Source organism: Pezoporus flaviventris, unplaced genomic scaffold (genome assembly GCF_033815535.1).
Source record: "Pezoporus flaviventris isolate CSIRO_AGI_PZ_B2104156 unplaced genomic scaffold, CSIRO_AGI_Pfla_v1 ptg000025l, whole genome shotgun sequence".
In the NCBI taxonomy this organism is placed as follows: domain Eukaryota; kingdom Metazoa; phylum Chordata; class Aves; order Psittaciformes; family Psittacidae; genus Pezoporus; species Pezoporus flaviventris.
The window spans coordinates 22,576,644-22,598,188 of NW_026892573.1; the positions used below are offsets into that span (position 1 = coordinate 22,576,644).

Here is a 21,545-nt window from a genome sequence, read left to right on the forward strand (position 1 = left end):
CGTGAACGACTTGAGATGCGAGACAGCAAAGATCACATGAGCCACAACTGCTAGCAGCAAGAGAAGCAGTCAGTTCCCACAAGCAAAGGTACCACATTTTAGAACTTCTAATCTATTTCTTGTGGCTCAATTAATAATGATTTCATAGATCATAATACTCTTATTGCATTCCTAAATCAAGCATCTGGTGCAACCTGGAACATCTGTCATAATATAATTCTCTTCAGGGAAAAATAAACAATAATTCAAACCCAGCAGTGACAGAGTGAAATACACATGCCTTTCAGGGCTTTTTCCTAAATAGAGCTCACTAATAAGAAATAGATACTAAAGTAAAATGCCAGAATATCAGAATGCATCTGTTTGTTTTGGTTTCTTTGAATTCTGAAGAGCATGGTCTTACACTGCTTATATTAAAGCTCACTGATCTATAGTTAGCCATAATACAAACGAGACAAGAACTTGTTAAAGAAAGAAGAAAGTATTCCATTCAGTTAAGTAATAACATTTATTGCTTTCATCTCTATTAGCCACAATCCACATAGTGCAAAAGAAAAGATGATAAATCAAGGGAGATTGTTGGAATCAGGTGACAGAACCTTGATAATACTAGGAAACGAGGAGCTGGGCAGACCTTGTCCTTGCAAAATTTATGCCTGCACAGTGCTTACTGAGGAAAAAGACACTTATTCATTAAAAAATAGTTTTGCACCTACCCCATCTATGTAACATTTTGTTACCATTAAGGTTCAAAATATGTAAAAATCATGTATCTATTTTAAACAAACTCTCACTAAGGATGTCAAATGACTGACACCTCCTTTACATTCATTCAATATCAATAGAAAGTACTTAATCTTTGTGCAAAATATTAACTGCAAAGGGGGGTGACAGTAACTGTGCACAAGGTGGTATGTCCAATAAAGTCAATGGCAGTGTTGTCTCTGCCTATCTCAGACCAAGGAAAGCACAGTTGTTAGTAAGATGGGGGAAGTAACTCAATGCTCTCTCAGAGAAAGGGTAAGATACATCAAACCTTCAATGCTATGCCTTTTTAGTCACTCATCTTAATTTTGCTTTGAAGATGCCACTTTCTGCATAACTTTTCAATTGCACAAAGAAATTACAGCTTGGCTGAATCACATGCAATTGGAGCTAATATCCATGCTGAACGATCAATTAGCATGGCCCCATCAAATATCATGGCCCTTGCACTGCTGCATATCACATGCTGTCACATGCATTTCAAAACAGAGGAAGAGACAACATTGGCAATTGTTACTAGCTGCTTATTTTTTAATGAGAGCAGCTAGTAAAGCTGGGGAACACTGTTTCCCAAACCCAATTTGCTGGCAAATATCTGTAAATCTGAAAAAGCTTCTGAAGCATGAATACTTTGATTTTCACAGTTTAGAAAAAGAAATGAAGTTGTGGATTATTTGAGGAACAAGACAGTCTGCTTTTTAAGAAAGTAAAGGGAATAGCTTACAAACTATGCAAAAAATGTCTTGATCTAAACTGGGCATGCTATATCTGAAAGTGGCTATGTAAATGAATCTGGGTAACTTGCAACCACATGGAAAGATTAGCTAAAATGCATTATACAGCCACAAAAAAAACAGATTTTTCAAAGAACACCACTTCTATGAAAAAAATAAATATTTGTAAATAAAAAGAAACTAAAAAAAAAAAATCAAAGGAATTAAAAGAAAACAAAAAATACATCACTAGATTAAAATAAATATCACGGACACTATCATAATTCTGCTTGAGTGTGTCACGGAACTTAACAGAAATGACTTCTCATGTATTTTGTGTAATGGGTGTGTTGGAATAAGTGAGTTGTATAAAGAGAGCATCTAAAAAGGCACAGGTTACAGGAAATGCAAATAGAAATGAATGCTGTTAGTAGAGCTCACATTGACAAGAAAAGCAAAAATAATTATGTTGTACTTAGCTACTGAATAAGACCTTCAAGTCTAGTACTGCTTCAAAAAATGTTCATAGAGCTGTCAGTTCCAAATACTTATTACTGGTAAGCAGAAATAAATAAATACCCCCCCCCCAAATCATTTATATTTCAATTTTGAAAAAAGTTTAAACTTTTTTTTTTAAACAGAAATAATCACATGACAGAAGAAGCTTTATTCAGAGTGAATTTCCAAAGCTAAATTGGATTAGGGTAGATTTCCATTGCTAAGCTTAAAAGAGAAATGCATTTTTAAATTCTTCAGAATATAGTTCCTGAATGAAGATCCTTTGTATACAGTGGTTTTGTACAAAATTTATCAAGTCAGAGTATCACTGCACAGACAGCAGGATTCTTCTTTATAAAGCTGTCTTTGATGATAAGCAAACATTTAGCTTGCTGGGGCATGTTAAAGATATGGATAAATTCTAGGTCACTGCTCTAAGGAGATCAAAAAATTGAGCCTTACCATATAGAAGCGCACAGTATCATTCAAGTTGTTAGACTTGAATTTGATTCCTGTCAGTTTACCTTTTACTCTTACAAGCTTCTTTGATGTACATGACAATCCATCAGGCAATGTGTGCTTTAGAAGCTAGAAATCCCTTCTTTGAAGCTTTAAGTGAAATAAATCAGCTGTCAAGCTTCAGGAACTCTGTTTTTTCCTAAGTAGATTTAAATGCCTGCTTAATGTTCAAACCATAAAATGTCTTTTCTTTGCTACATTTAGGTTGCAAGTAAAATAAAAGTTGTCTTTGTCCCCAGTCACCTCATTTTAAATGCAAACCCCTGGATGTTTAAAAAAGTTATTGACCAAATGCAAGATATTTCACTGAGATAGCACAGATTTAGTTAAATGCATAAAATATGTACAAACTAACAGCCAAGAAACAAAACGCAGAATGCCAAAGAGCACACACAACCCATTTATTTTTTGCCTCTTTCCAAGCTTAATATACCTGAAGAATGTATGGAGTTTCAAGTCTGAGCAGCAGCAGCTCAGATTGGTTTCTCCCCCTTACTTCTGTACGCCAGTAAATGTCCCCTCCCACCCCTCTGCCAAAGTTTAATGGAAGAGAGTGACCAAATTCCAACCACCTTTGTTCACAGTCTCCTGACTATCACAGCGTTGTGGGGTTAGAACAGGGCAAACCCTGCCAGTGAAAGCTAGCAGCTCAGACTTTTGGTCTATGACTTATAATTCAGGAAATGGTACATATTGAAGGGAGAAGAGACTTGAAAATAGGTTATAATAAGAGATATGCATGGAAGAACCTAAATCTGAGTTTCCTCTCTGCCTTAGGCAGATCTTTTAAACAATACTAACAAGTCCTTTGTTCCCTCTTGGACTGCCAAATTACTTAATTTTAGGAACTACTACTCTTCAAAAACTGCCTGCCTGCCTCTCAGATGTTTTGGGAGAGACATGGCAGCCATGTGGTATGTAAGGCTCATGACACAGAATTTAGCCATTCCGAAGACAGATTATAATCCAAGTTTCTCACCAACAGGAGCTACAGCACTCCAGCTGCTGTGCTACTGCCCTAATGCATCTACATTATTATGTAATTACATTAGTAATTGCAACTACAGCAATGCTTTGAAGGAAAGAGAGGCTTAATTTCCGAATCCTGGAAATGTTTCCAGGAATAGCTTGCTAAGGGAAGAATATTTTGACAATATTAGAGACTTACACTCAAGATGAGCTGTTCAATTCTGCTAATGCAGAAGTTCTGGGTATGCACAGAGGCAGAACATTAAGCAGCTAGTAAATTTTTGTGCCAAAAGTTCAGGGAACTATATACTTAGGAATGCACAAGTTATAAAGAACATACTAATGTGTTTTAGCCCCTTAAATACTTCCTGTGTCTTACTAGGCACTTCAGTGTTTTGTGCAGATCTATGTTATTTCATAGGCAACTCGTGTACCTTTTTGTATCTCACTGAAAACTGGCTGCAAATGAAAGACAAGAGCAGAATTTAGACAATTCACAGTTGAATCAGATGATGGACTACTGCTGAATACTTTTCTCTACCAAGCTATGGCATAAAGATGTAATTTTTTGACATGTATTTTTCAAGTCTTGTATGACTTCTACTTACTGAAGTTTTTCTATTTTTGTTACAAGCTCCATTTAAAAAACCAAAAACAAATCAAAACCTGTGAACTGCCCCACTATATTTGTGATATTATATGCAATATGTAAGAAACAATACGTTACTGCAACCACAGCACATAAAGTACTTACCAATATTAATTTCATCATCAGTTTCAGCATCTCCAATACACTCAAACTGGAAATCTTGTAAAGACTGTGAAAATTTTTGCACTGCCATGGATAAATCTAGAATTCAAGAACAAGGGGGGGCGGGGAGAGAAGAAAATCAGAATTACTGTACTACGACTTCACTAGAACAAGGCTTCATGCATTTCTTCATGAATCATTTTTTCTCTTTACAGAGTTTCCTTCCTATTACATTTTTGGACAGTAACTTCATTCAAAAATCGCCATTACCATTTCGAAAGCAAAGTACTAGAGATATTCCAGAAACCTATGAAACACACTGATAGTCGACTTCAAACATTAATAAAGGTAATACGGTAACAACTGAAGAACTGTTATAATTCTTGAAAAAAGATGAAATTAGCATAAGAAATAAATGTCTAGTGGTAAAGTGCATATGTAAGTAGACATGTTTAAAATAGGGCAAGATTAGCTTGCAGATTAAAATAAAGCTCATGACAGTTCATTTCATGAACATGAACAGTATCAAAATAATATATTCTAACTGGTCTAATACTCTAAAACACTATACAGTATTACCTAAAAGCTGTGTAAAAAGAAATTAAAGTGAGAAAAAAATAAACACAAGTGCTTGGCAATCAACCATGTTATCCATGGATTATGAGCATTATTCTCACTTGAATTACAGAGAGCGGACTTCTGGATCAGAGAAATGTCAAAGTAACCCAAACTTAATAGCATAAAATTTCATTAGAATTGTACACATTCCAAAAAAAATAATAAGTAACATCACTAATACAGAATATTAGGGGAACCACATGAAACTATTATTTTCTTTTTGGGGCATACTATTGGCAAATGCAGAGATGAATGTGACAATGAATGAACTCAGTCAATATTTAAACCCACTACCCAGCCAGCCCAGATAAGACCAGGCAAACAGCAACAATTCTCTGTGTCATAGAGGATGTATCTACAGTATCTATTCTGAAGCTGCAAAAATTGGCAATTAGGATTCTGATATCTGCTAAATCTAATCAAAGGTCACAGTAGAGATAAATTAGGAACAAAAGGCAAGTCATAAATTCTGTTTTAAAAGCAATATGCATCTGTCTCCTTTCCTGGGAACACTCAAAAAACGTCTGGACATGGTCCAGGGCAACCAGCTCTGGGTGGCCCTGCTTGAGCAGGGGAGTTGAATCAGATGACGTCCAGAGGTCCCTCCCCACCTCAGATATGCTGCAAGTCTATGATTTCCTTAACCTTCTCTTACTGTAAAGCCATAAACACTCATTTGCTCAATGGTGGACACAAAATTAGAAGGCTCGCGTTTTTCCTGTCAGGAATAAAACCCAGCATATAAACAAACAAATTGGCCTAATGCTCTAAATCAAGACACACACACACAAAGTGTGATTTAAACTTGAGCAATCTCAAACAGTAAGAACCACCCACTATCCTAAATGAGGTATGGGTTGAAAATCTGTCAAAGATCTCCAAGAATCCACACAATAAGATGACTAATTTCTTTATTTTTCAATTAAAGGTAACCACAATCATGTGACAGAATCTCTACCAGGATTTTGTCCTACCACTGTATTTACTCAGTGCCTGCTGCTTTCATATTTTTACATGCAGCTGCAGAGTACATCAGTCCAACAAGAGAACCAGCAGTCTTTAGGAAGTAGACCTGAACAGATTTTCTTTTGTATTAGTAAAGAATTCCATGTGTTTATCTGATAAATAACTAGGTTATAAAGGATTAGGTAAACAAAATCTGTATCTTTTTGATTAAAAGCATGTAAAACAGGAAAGAACGCTCCCCAAAATTACTGCATCCTTACTGAACATTTCCTACTGTGCTGTAAATGAAGACTATATTATTAAATGCATTACCAAATTAGATTCTAAACAGAAAGTGTTTCCTACTCTTTGTGTACATGAAAAAAATAGATCTTCAGAAGATGAACCACTCCATTTTATGCAAATACAGTAGCATCTTTGGTATCTGAGTAACTGATTGCTCTACAGCTGTTAGAAAGACAAACTTTAATTTGTTCACAGCAGGATGCTTTCTGTTTAAAGGAAAGAAACACAGTTTTATTATTGGCTCTTCCAGCAAGTTACTACACTGGGTACTAAACCCTTCTATGAAATTGCTGCATACCAACTGATGTCAAAACCAATATGGCCCTTAAGGTGATCGAATGAAAAATATTCTATATTGCAAGTACACTGAAATGTAAAAATTCTCTCTCACTAAAAGGAATACAAATTTATTTCCTCTGGACAATCTAATAGCTGCCCACAATGGCCAGCATCTCTGTGAACATGAAAGGAAATGAGGAAGCGTGGACTCTCCCCTATCACTCTTCAACACGTGCAGGGCTCAGTGGAACAAATGTCAAGGGAAAGGAAAACAAATGATAAAAATATCCAAGGTGGAGTCTCCATTTTATATCCTGGATTAGTCATACACAGATGCTCTTTCACTGTGTCAGCAAATCATACCGTGTTAATGCTTTTATGTTTTGAACCTGGAGGAGGCACCTAAGAAATAGTGGGTCTAAAAAATGTACTTAAGAATTACAGAGCTCATAGCTTGATAAAAATGTCCAGAATTACAACATTTGGAGACTTCTGCCTCTAATATCCTAATAGCTTGAAAGTATTAGAAGACACTGTATTATACCATATTCTGTTATTCTGTGACAGTAAGGTTAAGGTTTTCAGTGTAGCAAGGAATAAAATGAAGTTCCAGGGCCAGATGCTTCCTGTGACACTAATTTACAGGTTCTGTATAAAGTTAATTTTACCTGAAAAATATAAAAAATATTCTACAGAAAACTCCAGCTTACTTGGACAGCTGTCTAGAGGCTGTACAGAAGTTACTCTGTAAGAATTCAAAGCTCAACATCGTAGTTGAACCACCAACACTGGACCAAGCAGTTCCATTAGTTATATTCATCAATTTCTTTCTTAGAAGCATCATCACTTTACCTGATTACAGAATTCATCTAGTCCCAAAAAGGACTAGCTGTGCAATAAGCAGGCCTTCTTTAAGAGATAAAAAGATTCAAAACTGAATTAAATCAGATTTAGGAGCAACCACCTCTTCAATTAAGAGGAGGCAAGTGGTATCACTAGGATCTTACCTTGTCTGGACAAAAAGGAAAAATGATAAGAACAGACACATGGAGTAGAGACCTTGTCCAGCTTTACAAGATGTCATTTATCACTGCATGTCCCAGAATCTTAATGTCCCCAAGAGCCCTCAATACATCCTGCTCCTTCCAGATGTAGGAAGGTAAATCACCACACCAAACAAATCAACTTTTTATCATATGCAAGATACGTGGCATTACAAAAGTCACTCTTAATTCAGCTTATAGCATAAACATTTTGATAGTCATATCCTCTTTTCATGGAGTACACAAACTAGGATATTCCACTTAGCTAAGGACAGAAATTCTCTTCCAAGCCGAGTCAACTTACCTTCTAAGTTACTATAAAAACTTGATCAGCTTTATTGACTGACAGTATAAGTCTACCATCCAGGAAAGGACGGCTACTCAAAAAATCTCTATAATATCATAAATACTGTTACCCCTGCTCTTCTGCAGGCACTCAAATAGAGGAATCTCTCTGGGTACCAACAAAAGAGTTAAAAGGCACCCCATTATTCCTCAGTTGCCAGAGGGCTGAATTTCTAACCAACAATTCTGTCAGCATTTATTTTCTAACAGTGTTCACCTGCACCTTTTGTTCCCTTTTTTTCCCCCAGGAGGGTTCAGCTCAGTTTTGCAGTGAGGCATATAGTCAAAAGAAGCCATCTACACACTACTCGCAGTCAGTGGAAGGAGATAACTGGGACAGAATTGCCTGGTTTAGTTAAGAGCTGAAGCAACTTAACTGGCCAGCAAGATTTTTTTCTGTGGAGCTCCGATAGGGGAAGTACTAAAAGAAGCATACTACAGTGTGACCGGAAACAATAAAAGGATAATTGCAGCTTAACCACAAGAAAGTAATATAACAGCAGTATTAAATACGGATATATATAATACCAACCATCAGCATTATAATGCTAATGCAAGAACAATGAAAATCGTCATCCATTCAGGAAAGTCACAGAGGAATCAGGAAACATGTTACTCTATTGTATCTCTTCCTGAAGTTCTACATTTTTTATCCATCTGCTTCACACATATTTACCCAATAAAATATGGAAGAAAACTCTAACCTAGAAGTCATTTTTGTTTAAGAATCATTTTGTTGCTAAAAGAGAGGATTTGATCTCAACTGTAACATTATTTTAGGCTTCAGATAAGGCCTTACATACTGTATATAGGATGCTAAAAACATGATGCAGTCCCTCTGTATTACTAGAATTGTTCTAGAACAACTTTCTTGTCCTAGATTTGTTAAACACATCATAAAACAAATTCTTGAGGAGTAGGAGCAATAAAACAATGAAATGATAGATGCTATTACCTGAAAACTGAAGAACAAGTATATCAGTTTTGGCACAGCCCATCACAATAAGGATCAAGCTCTACAGATAAGGAAACTTAACAATATTTCTACAAGTTAGCGAGCACAAGGAACTTTTTTTGGTCTGTGTAGGAAGGCTGCTGTTTGTTTGTTATTGCCAGTCTGATGGCTGGGTTAACAGAAGAAAGCCCAAGCTTTTGGTAGGAGACAAACAAGCTCCAAAAGCAGAAACTTTATGTTCTTGCAAAGGCCCATATCTTTACCCTAGTAATAGCCTGCAAGAAACTGTTCTTAGCAAATACATCAAAGCTAAAGTCTTTCCACTTGTTTACTTACAGAGATGACTTAATTAGCAAATGGAGTTCCAATAACCAACACTTTTCCCTACTGTTGTCGATCATCCTGGAAAAGCTTAGTATTATTCACTGGGTTAATAAAGAAAAACAGCACTTGAAACCTAGTGAGAAGATTAAACATATCCAAATGAACTCCTGAGCGCTAGCTGGAATGCAGTAAATGGGACTTCAAACAACAAACACTCTGGCTAAAATAGGAACAGCAGCGTATCTGGTGATCTGACACAATGCTAGTTATTACTGTATGGCTTCAAAGACAGCAGAAGCAAAGGGGCGATGGCTGAGCTGGCAGGATATTAGAGGTAATTCTTCAGTCAGCTGAATTTCAGGACAGTTGAAGACTGGAAAGGAGACCATGTTCAGTCTCTGGTGTTTCAAACCTTCAGGCAGTTTGATTCCACTACCAGATATGACTAGATGCATTGTAGTGCCATGTTTGATGAGCTATCTCATTTAGTCATGCACAGACATACAGGTTTATTAAAACCAAAAAAAATAAACAAAACAGAGCATTAAGGAGCTGTAATATGACAATAAAACAGCAGAAAATGCACAATATTGCCAGAGTACTTGACAAAACAGCATGTTAAAATGCAGAGAACCATTTATCTAGTTCATTGACTTTTACTCCTCAGTACCTGAAAATGAGTTACCGTTGTGGTTTTCAGTAATTGCTTTACAAGTAAATTTATTTTCTTGATTTATTTCTTAAGCAACTCTCATAAACGTTTTTTTTTAGTTATCTAAACACTTGAAAAAGTAGATTTATAATGGAGACGTTATTATTGTGAAACAGCAGCTATGAGCATGATTTGCAGAATTCTTACTGCACCAAATGACAGAAGCAAGGAAACACTTAAAAATTCATACAAGTGAAAAGGGGCTTTCAGTGTTTCAGACACAAATCTGTAAAATGATATTTAGCCAGAAAAATACTTGAGACACATGTTTCCTTAAACACACACTTCACAACACACTTCTTTACTGTGAAGATGAACCAGGAACTGCCTTGGTTTTGCTATTTTATATAAGAATGAGCTTCACAGAGGCAAAGCTATATCAATAGCCAGAAATAAGCTGGAGGAACAAGAACATCCCACTGAGAAGCACTGAACTTCAACAGCTTCTGTGTTTGCTACAGTCAATTTGATTGTAACTAGAAAATGTCACAGTGGGACATCTTTTTCCACATCACAGACTGTAAACACAGCAGCTGGCAGTACAGTTACAGTTCGGCAGTATGAATGATTAAGCAGTTAAAAGAAGTGATCATACAAGATTGCGTATATCACTACGCTACAGATTACTTTGTGTCTTAAGGACTTTCTCATTAAAAATATCAGCTCCACAGCTGTTGATATTAATTCAGAAAACAGCACCAATTCCCATTTTCTTCACATGTTTTTGCCTCTTTTTACTCTTCATCACCCACTACTCCTTTAAAATGAAAAGTAAATGAAAAGCAACGGCTGTAGGTAACTGTCACATACAGAAAATCTTCCAGTTCCATAATGTATATGATGGCAAGCAGCACAAACAAGGGGACCTGTAAAGGACTTGCACATTAGCCCAAAACAGCAACGCTGAGCATGGAGGTGCTGGCACATACCGCACTACTGCAGTTAATTCCCTCAACTGCACATGAAAGGAATTCTGGGGTTTGCTGCCAGAACAGGTAACCCCAACTTAATAAAATATCACCACCATAACACGTGCCTGTATCACCTGTAGTTAGAAAGCAATTTAAAATTCATGTTAACATGCCTTTTAAACACGCACAAAAATCTGCATAGTTAGATGACACTGCTTCTGCCACCTTTGGTTTCGAATGGCTTTCAATACTAAAAGTCTTTCCTTCCATACTTGATTCACAGCTTATACCACCGCATGCAATAATGAACATGGCACTTCTGCTTTTAGAGGTCTATTGGATAAAATTATTCACATACATTATTATTCTTGACTTCTCAGCTGTATTCATTTGTGGATTTTTTTTCCTATGACAATCAGAAAAGTTAAAGGAAAAAAAAAAAGAAAAAATTCTCCTCTTCTGAGGAGAAATAAAACAATTCTCCTCTTCATTGCTTTTTTTCCAAATTTCTGCAGAAGAATTTCATTTGGCAAAACACAGGGCAAGCCGGCACAGAGGAGAAGCTGTCTGCAGCAGCAGATGGAGCTAATGCTGGCCACTTGCCATAATGCCTTCTAAAGAAGCCACAAGAAAAAACCACAAGGGAACACAGAGTCCAGTGCCAAAGATTTTGCAGCACAAGGGTCACTGCTCTGTATTGACACAGTCTTTCATTGTTACTATCAATGAACTCTTTATCCCTTTAATTTGCGAGCTTCATTGGTGTATATTCTTTGCCAGCTTGCTATTCATGGATCAATAATAAGCAGCTAAAATAAACAACCCTCTACCCCAACAATTCCACATTACTTTTCCACCTTAGGCTCAATGTTTTGCTCTTAATTTCAAGGAAGCTAATTTCTTTCTCAGTCTCCAGGGAAAGGAGATCAGCAGAATATATCAACATGTGGCCCATGCATTGTTGCATTCCTCTGGGGTTAAATAAGGCACGATAGCAGTTTGAAATTTTTCAGTGTCATTTTCTAACTCATTAATATTTCCATGAGAAAACTGCACAATTTACTTTCTCATTCTAGTAAGTACTGAGAAATCCCCTTGATCAAATGCAACAAAATCCCCACTTCCTTAACACTATGATGCAAAAGCTACTGAAAAGTCCCTACCTTCTACAAACTTTGTAGCTACTCATACCAACATTTTTAAGTCTCAACTTCCTTAATGTTAGAAAACTGTACAGTACTTCGGATATTCTTAGTCTTTCTCTATGGTTAAGCATCAAGTTCGATACATTCTTGAAGACACCCCAGGAAAAGAACACTGATGTCTCATGTGAAGGGGATGGTTTTAGGCCACATCAGGATGCTTACTCGATAAAATCACACTCAAACTTTCCCAAAACGTAGATGTTGAACCACATAATGCTACACAGTCAAAAGACAACATTAGTTATATTCCATCCCTTCTTTCACTATTCCCCTTCTTTCTCCACCTCACTTTGTCTGCAGATGTGGAAGACCAACCTTCTTCACACAATTAGAACAGAAAGAAGTGAATTTTAGTGTAGTATGCAAATCTGTAAAATCTATACATTAACTCCTTTTGACTTGGCAGAATTATAACTACACAAAAGAATGAAAACGCAACTAGAATGTACACCCTATACCCATCAATGTGGAGGATACCACATGGTAAGTACTGCACATCTGCTTATCTAAAGTTATGGCACATCTATAACTTCATACTTCTGCCATATTAAGTGGTGTCATTGTATTTTACTTCAGTACTCCCACATTCTTCTATGTTATTCCTCACTACCTTGTTGCTACAAAAATCCTTCCTCAATATTTTAGTTTATAGGACTTTTCAACAACAGTGCTGCATCTGATTAGAAAGCAAACTGACTGTGCAGGGTATTACTAGGGTCTAAACCTTCCTATCATCAGCCATAATCACAGAATTAATGCAACAATAAAACCTTTCCAAATGACTTGGTTTACAAATCACATGGTTAAAAACAGAATAGAATTTTTTTCCTTTGCTACCAATTGTAATTTAAAAATTGTTTTCCACAAACATGGCTAGAAGTTGCAGAAAGCATTCGGTTTCAGTTCACTTTCAAAATAATGAAGATTGGCTGTAGGGTATAACAGTACTATTTCTAGCATATTATTACATTTTTTTAAAGTTACACTCAGTCAAAATATTTCTGTACAATGCCAGTTTTGCAGATATGCTTATTTTCATTCAGTAAGCTTTTTGGCAAAGATCCACAGCAAGGACTCCAGTATTTCAAATACTGGAATATTCCAGTATTTCTCCTCAGAAGAGAATAAATCTCCAGAAATAAGCACACTTCACTCCTTACCTGCCTCCTTGATTAAAGACTTATCTGGCATTCAAATTGCTTACTTCAGCCAAGGGCTGTATACCATTCTTTTCCTAAGCCTGCTGCCTTTCAGTACACTTCGCTACACTTTACAGGCAGATGCAGCTTGCTGGTCTCTGACTTGCTACACACGCTAGAAGAGTCCAGGGTCATGGTGGCACACAAGATGTTGTAGCTGAGCCACATTAATCTTTTGTTCACATAGTCTTCATCATACACTAATTCTCACACTACAAAAGGATATCAACAGTAACACTGGCGAGAGCCTTGTGCAACATCTCAAGTCAGTGTAATTCAAGGCTGTGCTAAAATCGCAGATGTTAAGTGTGCAATCTCTTTCAGATGTCTGTGTTACTAATGCAGATAGCACACCAAGGTATCCAATTCAAGGGCACAAAGCCATGTGGAACTGTTTAAAAAAGGGAGGACAGCCTTTATGAATGCAGTGTTTGACGTTGGCCAAATACAATTAATTTCAGGTTTGTTTCAACAGTCATTGAATGAGACACAATTTAAAGCAGCAGTCTTTGTGTAGGATTATACAGAAATCCTAAGCACTGGAAAAAGACAGAATGCCAACTTTTTTGCCCTGCACTTTTTTCTCCTCCCCACCCACCCCCCTTTTTCTCTTTTTTGTTAGTTTTTCCATATCTTCTGTATCATTTTACTTTACCTTCTCCACAGTTTTCTACCACTCCATTACCCGTCCTACGTTCTTAAACTTTCTTCCCTGTAAATTTGCTTTGACCCTCAACATCCTTTCTCTTGCTCCTTCTGGGGATTTTAAACACTCCTTCACTATCTTCCACATTCCTCCCCCACTCCACTGATGTTTATTTCCCAGCCTGTTCCAGGGAGCTGGGTCCACAGCCCTGTCTTCCCAAATCTATTTCATTGAAGCAGGGTTTATCAGGCTTGCTGTGTCATTTCTCACTCCTCCTGGCACATCCCAGAGACAGCAATCAGTGAGCAGGCAGAGGAGCACCACAAAAAAAAAGGACAGAGAAACTAAGAGCAGATGTTGCCAGAGGTTGAAAAAGCAGTGACTTCCTGTCTGGCAACCAAGGAGCTGCCAGAAAAAACATGGGAATTCCCAGATTTCTAGTGCAACGTAAGGTATTAGTGCATCAGTCTTTTAGTAGTACTTGAAAATACAGGGATTTTTCAGTTTGCTCTTAATCTTACAGTGCATGCAGAGAAATTGTAAAAATGCATGTGGCTATTTACAGGCAGTGAAACACAAAGCAATATATGATAATATAGTTTCACAATATAATCAAAGCCTGTTGCAATGCATTCATAAGGAGCCACAGTTAGGACTATTTGGGCAAAATCAGTTCTGTGCTGCATAGGTGTACATGCAAATGAAATGCAATTTCCCCTCTACTACCCTACCCAATTGGGGGGGGGGGGGGGGGGAAGAACAGGGTTAGACAGTTCTGGTATGAATTGGGAGCTATTAAGAAACTGCTTGCAGGAAAAAGAACAAATCACTGCATCAACTATTATGCGGATCTTTAGCTGTAAAAATTCCTGCAATATATCCTTAAATGTTTTTGTGTGCCATGATTTTTACATTAAATAGATCCCCCTATTTGCTGCTCAGAGGAGGATCGTTCACACTGGCCTATGCTGGACAGCGGGGGAGGGATGAAAGGAATGAAAGCAGTTATCAAGGCATTTGTAAGTAGTGAGCTCTTGGAACAACATTAGAGTTGAGGGTCATGGGAAACAGAAGCTTTGCTCACCCTTCTTCCTGGCAAAGTTTTCTGCACTTGGGCAACAAAGTAAAATGTTTTGTAAGAACAGAAGGAGGAGGAGAGGGAAAAAAAAATTAAAATGTGTATATTTAGCTCATTAAAAAAAAAAAGTTACTACCACTTTGCTTTAAAGGAAATGAAACACTTTCTATATGAAATTCTTTCAGGCTCTTAGAGCTCAGGAATACAACACTTGATTAAGTTCCTTTGATCAGACAACTAATATCACAGTCCCATGAACTTCAGTATTGCACGTAACAGGATTGCGTGGGTTTTTTCCCTAAAACAGATGCACACAGACGTAAGTAAGATTTGTTTATAGAGTCAGAAATGCACTCCCAGACAAGGAGGACAAAACTGAGACCCCAAATCTAGCAGGATTTTGTCCAGTGAAGTCAAATGGCACAAAAAATGTTTTTACCAAATTTGGCCTAAAGGAGTTGCTTGCACTCTGTCTTATCGTAGAGCTACTTCTCACTATTTAGGGAGAATGGGAAAATGGATACCAAACACCACAGTTTTATATAGTAAATGAGCTTAGTATACCAGTTATACTCTCTTCTGCCTTTGAAATATGAAAGGAATTCGGAAAATGAGAAATGAGAGCCACAAAAGCACTTAAAAGTCTTAAAGACACACTTCAGAGGATTTAAATTAAATCACTTGCAGAATCCTGAACTCAAAAATCTGTTACCAAAATACCTACATTTTAATAATGGGGAGGAACCAGCCAAATGAAATATGCTTCATTAAATAATAATGAAATGCACAACTTCTAATCTGTTTCACCAGGTGAGCTCTTGTTTGTGCAGCTCAGAAACCAAGCATTCAAGGAGTTCAAAATTAACTCCAATTTGCATATGACTATTTCCTTAATAGTCATGAAATAGTTTTACATGTGAAGAACAACTTCATATGATTACTTCTTTTTGGAGGGTTTCTTTCGCTCTCTGGCTGAATGCAATAAAACTGGAAAGTATGTAAGATTAAAAAAAAAAAGCCTATTTCAGTAAGAGGCTCTTCTGATTTTACAGGAAACAGAAAAATCACATTCATTTTGTTGGACCCCTTTACTTAATTAACTTCTCAGACTAAAATAAGGAACTTCGATGATCTTCTGCTGAAGTCTGCCTAGGTTTTTTTAAGTCAAATAACTTATAAGAAGGAACAACTAGGCTTCTACAGACTTAATCTACTGGTTTGGGGTTTGTTTGGTTTTTTTTTTAATTTTAATTCTCTGGGATTTTATTCTATTTTCCTGTCAGAAGAAGATTTAGGAACATATGACAACATCCTCTTGTTATCTTCCCGGCAGAGTGATATCCTTTAATTAATAATCTTACCATCCATTAGTACTAGTAGTGTTTATGTTACAGCATGTGTAATGAGTTCTCAACTAATTATTATCACTCACAAATGAGACCTTGTCATTAAAACAGATAAATAATAACTAGGTTGTTTTATTACTCTATACTCATGTCTGGTCAAGAAACAAACTGAATGTTAGTAATTATCTGAAACTGGAGAAAATGAGCAGAAATAAATACCATTAATGTCACTCCATCAATCCATGAGATGCCTGAATTTAAACATTATGAACAGATTTTGTCTTATTCCTCAATGCCATCCCAAAGTACCTGGGAAAGCTACAGGGAAATGAGACACAGGTAAATGGTAAGACAACAATAAGAAAATCTTGCTTACAGAAACACACTCACAGTCATCAGCCTGAAAAAACAACTGGGGAGCCTTACAAGTTTTACAGAATCACAAAGAGTACAGAAATGGTGGCTGTCTGTTCCACAGTGGAAACAAAAAGCTATCTAACATAGCAAGAAGCAAGCTCAAATCAAAGAAAAAAAGATGTTTTTTCTTAAAATGTGTAATTAAATTGTGAAGATCCCTGTCACCAGATGCTGTGGATATGAAAAATGTGGGTTCAAGAAAGGACTACACAAGTTCACAGAAGAAAAATCCACTGACAGCTATTAAAGACACAGCCCCTTCCTCAGGAAATCTCCAAGCCCCAAACCACCAGAAGCAGCGGAAGCATCACTACATTCTGCCTACTCTTATTCTAACTATTAATACTAACTGTTCTATGATTCTATGATTCTCTACCCTGAGCAGTCACTGCTGCGTGTGAGAGAAAAAAAAACACATCTCAGCACAGCACCCACTCTTATCTAGAGACAGGATACAGAGTTGGGCTTGTTCAGCTCTGGAGAAGGGAAGACTCCAGGGAGACCTTGGAGCAGCCCTTCAAGAGGGGCCTACAAGAAAGGGCCTACAAGGAAGGCTCAAAGGGGCCTACAAGAAAGCTGGAGAGGGACTATTTACAGGCACATGTAGTCACAGGACAAGGGGGAATGGCTTTAAACTGAGAGATGGGAGATTCAGATTACATATTAGGAAGAAATTCTTTACTGTGAGGGTGGTGAGGCCCTGGCACAGGTTGCCCAGAGAAGCTGTGGATGTCCCATCCCTGGAATTGTTTAAAGCCAGGTGGGATGGGGCTTTGGGCAACCTGGTCTAGTGGAAGGTATTCCTGTCCATGGAAGAGGGGCTGGAACTGGATGAGATTTAAGGTCCCTCCCAACCCAAACCATTCTTTGATATAACATCAGGTAAGCCTCAGGTCTGACCTCGCACAGATGTTCTTATGGTCTTTTAGGACCATTTAGACAAGTATGTTTTGCAACAGCTTGAACGACTCAAGACACCATAAGCTGAACACCACCATCTGCTAGCAAGACGTTCTCTTTTTCATAACTAAGCACACTTTAGTCACCTACCTAGAGTCACCTATTTTAGCAACAGACAACAATGAAGGAGAAGGAGCTGAGTTAGTGCTGCAAAATTAAGGCTCATGAAGACGTTCTACCTTGCTGGTTGAACCACAGGAGATGTGCTCCAGGGGATGAGTGATAATAGGTACATGGAAGCTCTATCATCTTTAACTGCTTCAGAGCCAGAAGAGGTGGACCACTATGCCTTCAATCATATTAAAAGGTTGTCATTCTTCCAGCAAGGGCTTGTTTAGTGATTTGTGCTTTAAGGTACGCTAGGTGTAATTTTCAACAGTAGAAATAACTGCATGAGCTGACAAAAGTTGGTTTAAGTTACCAAATGCCTGTAATTGATTATACAGCTTTGCTTCTTCCACACTCTGTGCTTGCACAAACATATTATCTTCATGTTCTGCCTTCAAAACTTTTCCTGACTTAGTTCTTAACGTGAGGGCAGTCACTAAGTGGACAACTATGCAATACTTGTTTTTTCCTCAGTTCAGCATTGTTCTCCTCTTGTCCTCCTACTACTGCTTACTGCATACCATCCAAGTCCTGTAATGAACACAGAATTATCTCAGCCTTCATGCAAGCCAAGTCTAAAAGACAGTAAAAGAAGGATATTTCTAAGTCATAGGCAACACCAATACCCTCTGTGACAGACGGAACTGCTGAAAGCAAGACTGCCTAAGGCCACACACCAAAGTAGTGATTAGGCAGACCCTTGTGGTTCCCCACTTCATGCCCATTATTACAGATGCCATCCCTTCAGACCAGGAGATGCTAACCAGAGCTGGAAAGAATGCAGCTCCTCACACTTCTCTCTCCCCACAAAAGCTGCAATTTTTTTTCTTCCAAGGGGGCATCATTTAAAAAAAAAATAAAGTTTTACATTAAAATGAGAGAAAAAATAATGATTTCAATAAAAATAACAACAAAAAAAAAACCAGCAGTACAACCTTGTTTTGATCTATTTAACATAGCCCCTACAGAATTACCAGTTACTCCAGCTGCAGCAGTTAGCACTGTGTATCTGTTTCAAGTCAGTCTCCACAAAAATGAGAACACACCACACACAAGCATGTTTGCTTACTTAACAGTCACTTGCTAAACTTTAGTTCAAGCATCTGTAAGAAAAAAAAAACAACAAATAACAACAAAAGACAACTGAAACAAAACCAGGACAGAACAATAAAGGTTTGCATAATTAAATTCTCATGTTTCTTAACTGGTACAGTTTACATCTGAATAACTTTAATACAGGGGGTTTGCACATAAAATGTTTCCATTAGTTTTAAGGTGTTGCAGAATTTTGTTTGTATTTCGCAAAATCATGTTAACTCCCACTAACAAAGATTTCAATCTAACCTCAAGAATCAATATTCAGAGGAATACTGAAGTGACAGAAAATAGTGAGGAGCATTGCTTGCTTGTAAGTTCTACTGGTTTTCTCCAGCAGAAATGGGAAAAACTCCTTGAAATATACAAAACAGGACTGAAATAGCTGACAACATAGCTTTTGGAAAATAACCACCCATTCTTTTTCCACACAGGATGCAAAAGTCAACAATGAGTCCGTATGTGAATAATTCATTGGGATGATGAAGTTAAAAAGTAGAAATGCTCCAAGACTATACCAGTTCATTGTTATTAAGTATTCATAAAGCAAAATTTGGTGTTTAACCCTAGGACTGTATTTTTATCCAAAGACTTACTGCAAAATGCCCGATATCACCATAACATCTCTTTCCCTCCAGCACACTGTAAGAAGCTGCACTTGAAGCTCAAGCTTTGCATTGTTCACAGTTTGTGAGTGGGTGGGTTTCCATTGCAGCACACTGTCCTCTACATTTTCTCAATGAAAAGTTGCTTAAAGGAGTTGCAGACTCCATTTCAGAAGCCCAGCAGTACTTCACATATTGGCTTCTCTAGTCTCCATTTAATACAAGTGGGAAGATTTCCATGAAGTTATACTTTTTGTAAAAACACAGGAAATCTTAGCAAGATAAAAACCAAACAAGTTCTGCAACTGAATGCAATTCTGAAACCATTTATTATTTTTAAAACAGAATAGGAATTCTCTATAGGGAAAAAAAATAATTAGTTGATCTAGGCAACACTTGTTGTTTTCAATGAGCAATATGAACCAAAGGGGCAGTACAAATGCACTGTAGTACAGTAGTCTGGATTTTGGACATTGCTTTTCCAATGCAATTTGTGTTCTTTTCATAAGCATGCAAAATACTTAACTGCAATGAAGGGTCCTTTCAGAACTCAATGTATATTGACTGTAATCCTGCTGCATGTCCAGGTGAACACGTAAGAAAATATGAATCAACAAACAGCCCATTATCTTTGAACTACTCAAAGAAACTGCACGAGTAGCCAAGTAAAACTTCCCAAAACATTCATGTGAGCTTCCCTTACATAAGTAAATAGAACACACTAAAATATCATCTGCAAGAGGAGCAAAACACAGCACACATCAGTTATTTTTAAATTATTTTAAATTCTTTCATTTAAAATTACAGCATCCAATAAGCAGATGGTTTTAGGTATTTCATTATGTGCAAAGCAGTATGCATTTTGTCCAAAGAAGTCAATTCTATTTGGTTAATTTTTTTCTGAATTCCAGACCTCCAATCTACACCTTGTCAAAAGAGAGACCATAATGGCTCCTGCTGACTGTTATAATAGGTCACCTATTAAGGACTGTGATTCTCTAGGGCCATAAACATACAATGTATCATAGTATCTCTTACCACACCAATTACTCATGAAGGCAGGCTTGCTAAATCCTTTTACAAGAACCTTTCAATACAAAACAATACTCTTAGGACCCACTTTGCACAGGGAAAAAAAAACAGAGCACTGATAAAATCAGAGCTACCTCAGTGGAAGCTGGTCACATTCCTTACTTAGCAGCCAAAGAGCTAATAAGTTTAACTTTTATATCATACCCTCAAGCTAAATATCTAAAATCATCTTGTGTGTTCTGCTGTCAATTTTCATAATGGCTGCAAGAGAAAATAAAGAAATATAAACTGGGTAAAGGCTGTGCTCAAAATTAGTCTGGGAAGCAGCAATCACTAATAACATGGGTGAGAGAACAAATATGAAGTTTGACATAAATAGCCTCATTCAGCATTATTTTCCTATTGGTTTTGGAGGCCACCAAGCTACATATACAGTTACTAAGAAAAGGAGCACCAGCTCAATCAAATAAAAGCTAGGTCTTACAGTGCCAGATTCTCACTGACACCAATGTCACCCCTTCTTTTTTCCTTCATTCCTTCCTCCTCCTATTGATAACGTAAAAACTTACACTTCTTTTCCCTTAAAGAAAAACAAAATCCAACAACCCTCAAAAGTTCTGCCTTAGCAGCAAAATATAGTGAAGTTTTCAGCTTAAACAGTCTTCTTGAACTGCGTTTTAGCAGCTGACCGACTGCCTACACAGCTGCCTACTTTACTAGCTGGTATACAGCTTCCCACGATATACCTAACAAAATTATTTTAAAGTTCATGGGTTTGTACTACTGAATGAAAAAACAGAATGTGTTTCTGGGTGTAATAGTCAGATTCTGTTCTTCATCATCTCTCCATAGGGAAGCAAAGCATAAAGGCTTGACAGAATTTTGGCTTCTTAAGGCTTACAGGGTGAAGCTCTGATAACATTCAAGTGGATGTGTAAATGATCATTGTAAGAAAAATTCAGTAAGAGTACCTTTACTGCACACTAGTCTAAAACAGTACATTTACCTGAATATCTCCTTATCATTATCACCTGCATGACTGCAGCAGGGCCTTGTAGAACTCTTCCTGATAAAACTTACCACTGACACTAGTTATTTTAAAATTAAATGCAGAAGGCTATGAAACACAGACAACATTCAAGGTAACAAAAGATAACCTGAAAAATACAAGATACTGGCTTTTTCTTTCAGTAAGAACTGT

At 37.2% G+C, this 21,545-nt stretch overlaps 1 protein-coding gene across 2 annotated transcripts in view; it reads right to left on the reverse strand.

The window, feature by feature from the left end:
• Positions 1-21,545, reverse strand: part of ARHGAP42 (Rho GTPase activating protein 42) — a 154,828-nt gene that overhangs the window by 113,493 nt on the left and 19,790 nt on the right. For both annotated transcript variants that reach the window (XM_061457834.1, XM_061457833.1), the window contains exon 2: positions 4,219-4,314. In XM_061457834.1, coding sequence (XP_061313818.1) covers positions 4,219-4,314 — 96 coding nt within the window. The remainder of the gene's footprint in view (positions 1-4,218; positions 4,315-21,545) is intronic.